Source organism: Pipra filicauda, unplaced genomic scaffold (assembly GCF_003945595.2).
Source record: "Pipra filicauda isolate LSUMZ 115617 unplaced genomic scaffold, ASM394559v2 scaffold530_size479538_pilon, whole genome shotgun sequence".
NCBI lineage: Eukaryota > Metazoa > Chordata > Aves > Passeriformes > Pipridae > Pipra > Pipra filicauda.
In genome coordinates this window covers 187,420-199,899 of record NW_024104677.1, presented here as the reverse complement: position 1 = coordinate 199,899, position 12,480 = coordinate 187,420, and the positions used below count along the sequence as shown (strand labels likewise).

General features: G+C 39.5%; 1 protein-coding gene across 6 annotated transcripts in view; it reads right to left on the bottom strand.

Annotated features, from left to right (window-relative positions):
• The window catches only part of DUSP16 (dual specificity phosphatase 16), a 62,717-nt gene that overhangs the window by 5,775 nt on the left and 44,462 nt on the right, over positions 1-12,480 (bottom strand). For all 6 annotated transcript variants that reach the window (XM_039387104.1, XM_039387103.1, XM_027709892.2 and 3 more), the window contains 3 exons: positions 6,302-6,465; positions 949-1,108; positions 135-258 (listed from right to left, as the gene is read on the bottom strand). In XM_039387104.1, the coding sequence (XP_039243038.1) occupies positions 135-258; positions 949-1,108; positions 6,302-6,465 (448 nt within the window). The remainder of the gene's footprint in view (positions 1-134; positions 259-948; positions 1,109-6,301; positions 6,466-12,480) is intronic.

The following is a 12,480-nucleotide window of genomic DNA, read 5'->3' as shown; positions in this document are numbered from 1 at the left end:
CAAGAGTGTGCAGAGGACAGTGAACTACCAGGTAAAATGTCTGCTTCTACCCTTGGTCCTATAACATTTTATCATTCACTGTAAGATAAGCACACAGGGACAAGAATTAGTATGGAAAGGAAATTTCTTCTTACCTGTAAGCTTCATCTAAGGACATATCCATTCTCTTCATGATATAGGCAATAGCAATTGTGGCAGAGCGAGATATCCCAGCTAAACAGTGCACTAACACATGGCCATTTGATGCTTTTGCTTTTTCTACATAGCAAAGAAATTGGCAAGAGTCAAAGTCGGCAGCATTTTACCATGATGAAAAGTTTGCAAAGAAAGCAATGTTATTTAAAATTATTCAAAACTTCCAAATTAACTGCTAATTACAAATCTCATGGAAGCTTTTAACAAAAAAATCACTTCTTTTCTCCAGCACTGTACAGCACTAAGTATAGAAAAAGCATAACACACACAGGAAACATACCACAGTTACAGTATACCTCAATTTAATGTGCACATAAACCACCCTATTTAGATGTCTGGGAAAGGTAATTGTTTCTAATTTTATATACAAGTAACAAGCAAGCATTCATAATGGAACAATTTGGCCAGTTCAAATTTGGCTAGCTCACTTCTCACAGGTCAGGACAGAAGCTGTATGTCCAAATTTCTAATTCACTCTCTGCAGACATATATTGGGATTCTACCAGGCTGCCTGAAAGCAGAGTTGTGCTCTTAAGTGTTTTTGTTCTGTCATGCTGGAACATGCAGTGGCAGAATGTTACTTTGCTGTGTTATTTTGCTTCTGTGCTTATAAAGAGATGCTGATCATGTACACAGATCCCGAGGGTATTTTCATACCACCCAGAAAGCATTCAGGGCTTCTCCAACCGTAACAGCAAGGCAGACACACAGAGGAATCAAAAAACTGAGAAAGAATTTAAATTTTCTTCTCACCTATAAAATCGACTGATTTATCCAACCAAGGCAAAATTTTCTCACAAAAGCTGTCGTTCACAGGCACTCTGAGGAAATGGGATTCTGGAATAAAATCAGGCTTCGGACAAGTATTGCTGGCATTCAGTACGTAGCCAATATCGTTCTGCTGCATCAGCTCCTAGGAGAGAGAGAAAGATTAAGCCTAGAGAAGTCAAAAGGTACCTTTGGCACATTACAAAGCTAAAAAACAAACTGAAATTTGTGTTGGAATTCCTTTAGCTGTATAAGGGACATTCTTTTGAGAAAAAGATAACTCCTCAGCTTTTAATTCTTTTAACAACTTTTAAGGAGACATCCAGTGCGTGCAAATAACATTTGGACTGCAAATCCCATAAAAACAAAGTTTACAAAGAACAGAAATAATAGTAGAATACCTTCTGCTACTTTGAAGCATCACTTCCAAGAGAATGACTTTTTTGCTATTTTGGTTTAAATTCTCACTGTGCAAGCTGACAACAAACACTTCCCATGTGCTGACTTGAATATGTGTTTTCCCAATCAGATATCTGAGGTTGCCCTATCACAGGTATTGGTGAGAAATATGAAATGAAATGGATGCCCTTTGTAGTCTCCTCTCAGGTCTCAGGGGCTTTCTTTTTTCTAAGGGAATGTGAAAATTCCAATATGTCACTGATTTCCCCCTCCCCATTCCTGCACATCTCCCTGGCTGAACCAGCAAGCTCCCTTCAGCCCTGCCTGCCCTTCACAGTTGATGCTGTTGCACCTTCCTTACATATTGACATGTTTAAAAGCAGGAGTGCTGTAAGGGAATAGGGGAATATTTGGAATTATCCAGAGAGGAAAGGTACTGGGAATGGGTTTCTTGGTGCAGGGGACTAGCTTGACTCCTGGTATCTTACATGTGCAAGGGATACCCCCGATGCCCAGCATCCCTCCCTCACTGTCCTGGGCTACACAGCTTTCCCCTTCCAGCATCCCAAGCTCTTCAGCATCAACTTCTGTGAAAAGATTATTTGTTTCAGATCACTAAGTTGAAATACTGACTCCAAACCAGCTCACTCCCTGTTGTCACTGCTTGAAGATGAGGAAGGATCAACTGGAATAGCCAGTACAAAAGTACATGGAGGGTCATGAACATTCTCATGTATAAAGAAGGGAGGTGATGAACAAATGGACTGCCATGGTGCATTTTTGTTCAGAATACAGCTAAGGGGCAGGGGGAGGGGGGAATGAATTTAGAAGAATGGAAAACCTTATTATTTCTTTTAAAACATAAACGCTGGTGAGCTACACAGTCCAGTCATCACAATTCCACAGTTATGCAAGGTTTTTGATGTGGAATTGATTATTCAAATGGGAACAAAAGATGCCAAGTCCAAGATCTACAAGCCAAAAAACCACCCCAAAATATTAGTGCTTGTCTTTCAGCCTAAGGCTAAAGAAAGAAGTTATACTTCCTTCTATTCTAAAGTATCAATCATTCTCTGTGCAACCTGCTCCAGTATAACAACTATAACAGTGCCTTAATTGTAAGGCACCCAAGAGGAAGAAGTGAATTACGATGGGAGGAAGATCCAGAAATCCTAATACTAACAACTTTGTGAAAAGAAGGTAAATGCTCTTTTGTAAGCTTATTTACATTTTATGACTTGTTTAATCTGAAAATTAATAGCACCCTAAAATGTTATTTTGTTCCAGGAAATAAAATGCAGGTCTGGAAGAAAAGAAAGAGAATAGTTATGTAAGCAGGAAAGCAGAAAGTTTTACAGTTTAAATGCTGGTAAAAACCTTGAGGTGTAAGTAGGAGGCTTGTTCTGGCCCATAACCACAATACAGATTTTTTTTTCTATTATACTAACTTTCAGAAAGGACACTATCACTGCCGTCGAGGTTAGAATTTAGTCTCCCTCTCTTTCACAAAGAGCAATGAATATCAGTACCCTCTTGCAATGCCACAGAGATAACCACAATGTATCACACTGAGACCCAAAACTGAAACAAACTTTTCTCTTAAAACTTTTATGAGGTTTTTAGTATTGCAACACTGCAAAAAATATTATGAATATTTTCAGACTTAAACATATAGAAAGAAATCTGTAAAAAATATAAAAAGTCTCCTAAATCCTTCCTGAATTAATCAATAGTTCTGCTGAAGGACACAAACGAAGCATTTCTGTTTGCATATCTTTGCCAAATAAACCATTATTAGCAGAGGTATTAATGGCAAGTAGCTGTAGTATTTTAAAAGATCATGACAGTCCTGCAACAAGAGAAGCATTCCCCTAGCCATTCACTCTGAGATAAGCTTATAAAGCTCCTAAAAAGGTAGGCTCATCTTGATAAAATATCAAAATCTTTAAATCATCAGGTCAAATTAGTAATGCAGATTAAGAGTTCTTTTTGCTGATATTTTTGAGACAATTTAATTTTAGAAAAATCAGTATGTCTGGTGACATAACTCACAGATAGCATCTGAAGGCAAAAATAAGGTCAGTGTGTACAACTACATCTTAATAGTTTTGGAAATCTTACCAGAATTTTTCAGCAATTTTTTTTTTTAATCTGGACCTGAATAGAAAACAGCTATTTTAATCTTAACAGAAAGCTGGCTTCTTGTCCCAAGTACCTCCCACAAGGCCATTAAACCAGGGCATGCAAACTTAACCACTTCCCAGCTCCTTGAGTGTCTTAACGAAGACAGAACTTTGCTATTTACCCCTACTTTTTTGTTTCTGGCCCTCCACTTTTGAATGTTCTTTACTTCCCAGCTTTCTTACCAGGTATTTCTGGGCAAACAATGTAGTAAGAGTCATCCTTCTTGCTCTCCCCAATATCCTTGTATAGGATACAGGCTTCCCCAGAAGCAAAGCATGTTGAAGGAAGAGCAGCAGAGATCCATTATTTGTGTTCCTAATGTGCCAATGTCCAGCTACCACTTCTAGTTAAATCAAGAAAGTGATTAAATCCGGGAAACTGGGAGTTGCCGACACTTGGGGAAACATCACGTGGACTCTACGAGGTAGAAATTGTAATTTGTTTCCACAGCTTATTAATATTTTCCAATATTAAAGATGGAAGCCATTTTGCATTTTCCAGAGGCAACCATGTACACTGAAGAGATGGGATAAACCACCGACACTAATGTCTACTTCAGTGCAGTGAACAAGTGACCTGCCCAGAACAAAGCATTTCCCGTGTTTGTTCAAAGAGGAAAAAGATACAAAAAGTAAGTAGATCTGAAATCATAAGATGTGTATTTGTCCTAAAAATGAATAAGAAATCTAAGAGGTATTTTAGTTGCCAATGGAAAAACTTCCAAAAGATTGACTGTCAAGGATGACACCAGGCAGTAAGAACTTTCTGAACTTTCTGTAGGGGGTATGCTGTCATTTTTGTCATTCTCCACACCAAATGGGAAACACAGTAGTCTTTGATTTTCATTCCCAAGAGTATGTGAAGAAGTACCAATCCAACCAACTCCTGGGGCTCTTACATTAATTTTAAAGTATCTGCAGCTGCAGGACTTCCTTCAACACACACGGAAATTGTCAAGACTGTAGATTAATGGACAAGAGAGCCACCCCCGGGGCTGAGCTGTAGCCAGCTCTGCCACACTCAGGGCTCACCAGCAGTAGTTGAGGTTTTTAGCCTCCTCCAGCCCTATAATGGAAGTTCTGACCGCTGCTACCACCTGGATTCCATTCCTGGAGAGGCACACATACCATGCCTGTGCCCAACGCTTATTCATATGCACCAATTTACTGCAAGGAACAGCCTCTTTCAACCCCCTGGGATTATGCACCATTTAGGAGTCATACCACTGGAGTTCCAGTCACATCCCAAAGTAACACATCCCTGGCCCTGGAAGAGAACACCCTGTCTTAGAATAGCACCTGCCCTTGGCACACTGGAACAGACAGCATAAAAGCATCTTTCTAATACCCTACCATTGAAAGCAAAGAATTTTTTTTTCCTTTTAATTACTTAGTTCCTGCTGTCTTTTGTCTGGGGGCCACAAATTACTTAGGAATAGTAATAAGCTGCTTTGACATCCATCATAAGTGAATCAAGTTTGAGTTGCTGATTCACTACCTGGCAATAAAGACAAGGAAGATTTTAAAGGACAAAGTAGATGCAATGACTGCTGACTATCCTCCGTTTCTGTCCTCACTATTAAAGCACAATTACCTTCTACATGATTACTTGGGTTTCAAAAATGCCCTTAAAATAACTAAAAATAGCCTATTAATGACCAGACTGGAATGGAATGAAAGTAGAAGAAAACAGTGAAAAATACAATGGTCAAAGTACATGAATGTGATCCAGTTACAGGACTATGTAGGATAGTTCCTGTCTTAAGCTTTGTACATGGATACAAAACCATACACAAAAGCCTTGCACATAATTAAGGCAATGTGGTAGGGTGAAGCACCCCTTCCCTCTCCCCTGTCCATGTATTTAATGCCAGCTTATGAAGGCTGCTGGAGATTGAATAGGACTGTCAGATAATATGGGAGGCAAGAGGGCACATGCAGCAGAAGTAATAAAAATTCCTTTGTGAAGGGACCCAAGATTCAGACTGGAAGCAATATGAGTTGATCTCCTCATGGAAGCAAATACCTACTGCAATTTGAGACAAGCTCTTTTAAACATCTGATAGTCCAGCATCCTACAAGTGATATATTTGATGACTTTGCTGACCATTTTAAATACACAAAAATATTCTGGGCTATACTTTAGGAGCAAAAATTACTAAATGTACATGTACTTAGAAACAGTAGAAGTTTCTTAGTGCAGTGCTACCATAAAAGCTCATTTTAAACAACCCCACTGATTGTCCAGGTCTGAACATTTCAGTCGATGTACAAAGATTTGTTTGCAGTAGTCCCTTATTACACAATTCATGGTATTTAAATGCTATTTTTTCTAGCACTTGAAGGAAATACTAAAAAACAGACAATCTTCCTTTGTCCTACTGTAACCATTAAATTTAATTGTGTTACCATCCAAGATCTGCCAAAACAAACACAGGAAAGTACACCTGCTGTAATGGCAGATATGATAGTTTGCTGTTGGTTGATAGGTTACTGAGGAAAGTACCATATCATCTTCTCTGAGACGAAGGAGGAAGAAGACCAGGTTTCATATTACATGGCACGTAGATTAATTACATGGCCAGGTGGATCATCAGTTCTCACACAGCTTTCCATGGCTTATGCAGGCAGCTATTACCTGCACCTGCTTCAGCTGTTTCATAGCTATAAGGATGAAGCATGACAGAAGCATGGATAAAGATACATGGAGCTCATATACTCATCCAAGTAAACCCTGTGACACCCAGAATACTCACCTTGTTGAGGACATCTCGTTGACACCCAAGATAGAGATGAGGCAGTATTCTAGTTGGGCCAACGTTGGAAACGGGTAGGCAAGGTTGAGAAATGCAAGTAGGGATGAGTGTGGATTTTCCTTCACAGAGACCAGGAAAAGAGCTGGAGAACTCAGCAAATCCACCTGTGAGAGGAAGCGTATGTATTCAGTGGTGGTGTAGGCATTGGTGCCCGTACCAGTTCTCAGAAAGCACCATTTGTTGTAGGAGATGGGGAGGCACTGAGGGGCAGCAGAAAAGCCCTAAAGAGAAACTGTAACTGTGCCTCTTCCAGACGTACCATGACTGTGGAACCATTCAGTAGCAGACAAGGTGTCGCTACGTATTCCCACTCTGCCAAGAATTTCTCTCTACCTCCATTCCTTAGAAGTTTTTGATGCCTCCTCCCATTCTTAACAATGTGGAAATGAGACTTCGATAAACAGCCGCAGCACCCACCATACCCAAAGCACGCACACCTTTTTGTCTCCACCCCAGCAAGCTGTTTTTCTAAACACTTCCTTCTTCTGTATTAGGTTTATATTGAGAGTTCATTATGAAAAAGTAATGTTTACTCAATTTAGTGACAGCGTCAATATGCATTTATTAATGTTAGCTTTTAAAATCCTGCATCACTGTTTTGTGTGCCGCTCCTCATTCATCCTCCGTCTTTCATTCAGCACACTGGAAGAAGTTTCAGCTTTCAAAGCCACACCAAGCCTTATCCACCTCAAAGTGGGGGACGTGAAGCAGAGAGGGGACTACAGGGGGAAGACTTCACCAAGCCATGGACTCCCCCAGCAGACCACCAGAAGTCTCTACTCCCTTTAATGCTTGCTGGTTCTTTATCTGCACCAGTTGATAGGCCCTACCTGTAATATGGCTCCAAACATTTTCATTACCATTTCCCACCACTGCATTAAACCACTCAGGAAAACCAGAGTGGAATGACTGATAAAACATTTAAATCCACCTAAAATCCTAGTGGCCACCAAAAATGCTCCTTGGCTGTTTCACCATCAGCATGACACAGCTGCTATGAAGCATGAAGGGAAGAAAACATGAAGCTGAGACTCAAGCTCCATTTCTTTTTCTTGCTTGGCTAGTTCCTGGCTTCCACCCCATTCACAAGGGCTGCATCACATATCTGTGCTACCAGCTGTCATCAAACTGGTCTTACCCACAGTTATAAAAAAAACCCAATGAAACCTTCAGCAAAGAACTTACACTTTGACACATTTTCACAAAAGCTTCCTGGCTTTTACCAAGCCTCACTAAACCTCAGGCTCAGCTCATTCTCATACTTCACCTTCATGAACTAGTATGAAGAAGAACCTAAGGCAACTGCTTAAATTAGAATGTTACACACTTTTCTTGGCTGTTTTCACCATTTAACAGTCAGCCAATAGGGGTGAAAGTTGCAAACCATAGTGAAGAACCCCAGCTACTTCCACACAATAGAGATGAGAAGAGTTTTAACTGCAGGAAGAGTAATTATAAGCTGTTCAGAATGAGGCACCTTTTTGTCATCAAGGAATTGGAAGTATTAATGTGCTGAATCTGCCAAATGTTATGTTCACTATTAATACAGTTTGAAGACATGAATTAAAATTATTCAGGAATAAGATAATGTACTATTTTGTCAGGGCTTGCATTACCATTGCCTATATTATATACCTATTGTTTAGATTTTAAAATATGTATCATTAGTCAATACAGACACATCAAGGTAATAGCCAAGTGTGTGTCCATTTTATCTAATAAACAAAAAAAGCCAGCAATCAGATTTGAGAGCAAACAATTTATGAACACCAATTCCTGCTCACTCAAACAAACAAACAAACAAATAAATAATTCATTTTGTTAGACAAGCTAAGGCACTGCCTATCACAGAGCCATAGCTCTAAACTAAAGGACCAAAGCTAGAGACACAGCAAAAGTCTGGCTCTGACATTTTCTATTCTATTACCTGGGATTCCTCCTTCTTGCTTTACAACTTCTTCCCTGTTCAGGCAGCACAGATCCTGCTTGTTCAATGTGTCCACTGAATGACAGGAAGAGTTTGCAAAATAATTCTCTCGCATACTTTCTAAATATTCTTCTGTACAGCACAATGTTTTCCCCTCCATTACAGGAAGCATTCTTTGAATTTATAGGCAGTATATGCCTCTCAGATTAAATTTAAGCAGTTCTATGATAGGGTGGGGAAGAAGGGGAAATCAACTATTGGCCTTTGGTTTCATTTGCTTATTCTTTATTTCTTGGGAACATTGTTGGCTGCTTTCTGGATCCTCTCACCCCCACAGCTGAAAATAGAGAAGTCCTTACAGAGAAGCTGCATAAGCAAGGATTTTACGTCTGTGCTTTCTTTGCAAAAGACTACATGGGAAGAGTTCAACAATAAAGGTTTCTTCCCAACTACCTACAAATTGGTCTCACTTCTGTGTGAAACCTGTGACAAGAGGCTAATGTGCAAAACACCTGAGATTCTGAGAGATGAAACCCATGCTCTGTCACCATAAGTGTAAGGAGCAATTTTTTATTTTATTTTTATTCCAGGGCTCTGTCAGTGCAAATTCATGTGATTCAAGATTGGATTCTTCAACACTTCCTCTAGGGCATTCATCCTTTCAGAGTCATCTTTCTTCTTTTCTACTTATGCTTCCCTAGGAACATGTTGCTTCAGTATCTTTACAACATGAATTATAATCACAAAGCTCTCAAATCAGTTAAGTTTGGCATTACGTTACCTATCTTTACTGTGCTCACAAGTGAACCTTCCTTTCCTTTGAATATATCTTAACCTTCTGTAGTGAACCGATTTGAAAAAGCATGAAATTGTTTCAAATATTAAGCTATCTTCCCTGCCACCTTCTATGACCAGGTTTTCAAAAAGGAAGTAGTTTTTTAATAAATCTGGCTTTCATTTACGGCACTCCCAATAGGAAAAATATATTCTAGGTCAGCGTATGTGGAAGAATTGCTTTAAAAAACCATAAGCAAACAAAACCTGCACCAACAAAACATACTTGTATATGCATCCTGCTAAACTACCAATCTCTTTAAGTGCAACAAACATAGTATCAGGGGTCTGGAACAACAGCATCCACATGTATGACCACTGAACTGTCATGGCATTATGAGACTAATTTCTGTTCTAAGGAACTGCACACATCACTGTTTGCTTGCACTAACTTACAAAATATATCTATTTTTAAAAATATATAGGGAGATGTATTTAAAAAAATATGTGTAGAGAAAAGGTATTTATTTTTAATGTCTCTTTTTTCCTAACACAGATCATGGCTCCCATGAGTCCCCAAAGCTCAAGTCTACACACAGTCTACATGAGGAGCCTCTTACAAGAAAGGTGCTCTAAGCACTCAGACTACCTGTACACTTCTGCTCTAAATGAAGCAGATTGTCTTCAAAATAAACCTTGAACACTTGGAAAATTAATTTAGTCTACAGTGAGAATGCAGAACAGAAAGCTGAGCCTTAAAAAAAAGATGTGATGGGTTTTGTTTCAAATTCCATGATTTGAGAATAACATTTGCAACAAGGCAAATTTTTTCTTTAAATCTCCTTACCTACCTCAGTTGCAATAGGGCCATTGGCAGCATTGTGCAGTTTGTTTTAATTATAGAAAATACACTTTACTTCTCGAGCCAGTTTCTAAATAACACCCCTTCTCCCACCACTATTCCAGCCTCATGTGAGTAATAATCAATTGCAAGAACATGTTGAAATTATGGGGGAGGTGGGAATAAATCTACAGATCAGTAACAGAGCTGCTGGGTTAACAGAGTTTCACTGAATTATTTGATAAATGTAACTGGGCCCTGAAAATAGATGACTGACAAATACCTCCAAAATACTCTCTCTTAAACAGCTATGAACTATACAGGTTTTCTGTAACCTGGATGGTAAGCTGAGCTGAAACAGCTCCCTTGACGTGCAACAGATGTTTCTACAAAACCACGTCAGGGTGCCAAAAGCTGTCAGTGGTTTTTCTGTGACAGACAACCCAACACCTCCCAGTTTACAGCAAAGCCTGAGTTTCTTGCTTACCAAGCCTCCACATCTATTAGCAGAAATTTGGCAAGATCCAGTTAAGGACTTGATTGCCCTGTTGCTATGGTTCTGCAAAGTGGGGACTATAGACTTTCCTTTGATCAAGACTCCACCACTTCCCTAACTACAATTGTGATTATTAAGGTATGATCTTCAAGGGAATCCTGGTATCAGAAGCTTCAGTTCCCTTCTCAGCCAACTCAGAAAACAAATCAGGGCCAAACTCAGAAGGGATGAAAATGTTACAGCAAAATTCCACAGTAAAAGTTGTTCTTTCTTATAGATTCACCACATAAATCCTCATACAAAAAGAACTCCCAATTAACTCTGCCAGACATGGGAAGAGACAAAGGAAAGACTATGGGATCAGGTGGTAGCAAATGATAGAGAAATATTATTGATTTGGGATGAGTTTCCTTTAAATGAGCGAAAGTAATTAATCCAGATCCTTTTGGCTACTTAGTTTAAGTACCACTAAACACAAATCCTAAATTAATACAGAGGAGTAACTACTGAGAAGCACAAGGTTATACATCAGCTCATTTCAGTTCTGTTCTGTGGAAACAGCCCAGGAACATTCCACAGTGCTGATGGTCACCATGCTGCAGTTGCAGCTCTGTAAACCACTATGGAGGTTTGCAAAGGAAAGGTCAGTTAAGCCCTAAGGTCTTGATTTGAACAGGTCTTGATTTGAACAGGTCTTGATTTGAACAGGTCTTGATGTGAAGTGCAGGTAATTTCATTGGTTTTATCCAATACTTAATAAAACCTTTCTAGTTGAACAACACCATAACAGGACAGGTGGGTGTTTCTTATGTTCATTCCATGTTATGCTGATTTCTCCTCCTACCTGTCTTTATATTTCCTTCAATGGGATGTCAAACCATTCAGAGATGTGACCAAAATTAGACAAGGCAAATTTGCAGGAAACATATTAATTACTGATTTGGCCTGGGGAAGAGCAAAAAAGTTAAGCAGAAACACCAATTACTAAAAAATCAGTTTTCAAAATGTTCTTCACTGTTCATTGTTCTTCATTCACATCAACACACACCCCTTCCTCATACAGTCCCAGGTTATGCAGCTTTGACTTTAGGATATCATAGCTGGTCCAGCAAAATTTCATCTGTCATTGAGCACATTGAAACCTCCAGCTACCCTGCACGCTTTGCCCATTCACCAGCCCAGCACCCCTTTTGCTCTCCTGCCCCCCCACCTCTCCCAAACACCCTTCTTTTCTGCAGGGTTCTGGAGAGAGTGGAGAATACCACCTTCTCCTCCTACCAGCTTTCAAAGTTCACCTTGAGCAGCTCACTAATGCTTACATGACACAGTACAGTAACCAGGCTGTTAGCTGGCTGTAATTACGGATGGTTCTGTTAGCCAAACAGCCCTGCTTCAGTGACATCACCCATTCACCCTCAGTTTTCAGTCTTTCCTGCATGCATGTTGAACAGAGCACAGATGTTCCCCCATACATCCATCTATGTCTCAGTTTTCATGTATTTCTAACATATGGGGGGGGGGAAAACCCCAATCAATCAATCAATCAATCAATCAATCAGGAGGCAATCCTTATCTCTCTTTATAGTTGCTCAGTAAATTACTGTTGAAACAGCCAATTCTGTAATTCCTTTTTATCCTCACATCTTTCCAGAGATCTGAACCAGAAGTTTTATCTTAATCATCTAGAGATAGCTGCTCTTGCTAATCAGGCATGTGCATACTGACAAAGCACAAAGTAACAGAGACCTGGCTATACTTCAGAGATAAGGTGGATTAAGTTTGGGTGTGAAACTGAAAAGCAAAAGCTGAGGTGCCTGTAACTCTGCAGGGAAAGGGAAACACGAAAGTAGGGGACCTTAGCATTAGGTATAACTTGCTTTTTCTATAGAACTGTCCAAGTACGGAAACAACCCCTACAGAGATGAAAGCTCCATGCATATACAAATTCTAACAGTTAAAAACTTAAAAACAAGCTTACACTGCATTTGTTCTATGAGGATTTCCTACTGTTTCTTTGTGAGTGCAGTCATGAAACCTAACTTGGAATTAAAGAAAGGTATCACTGTGGGATTTAAGTGCTG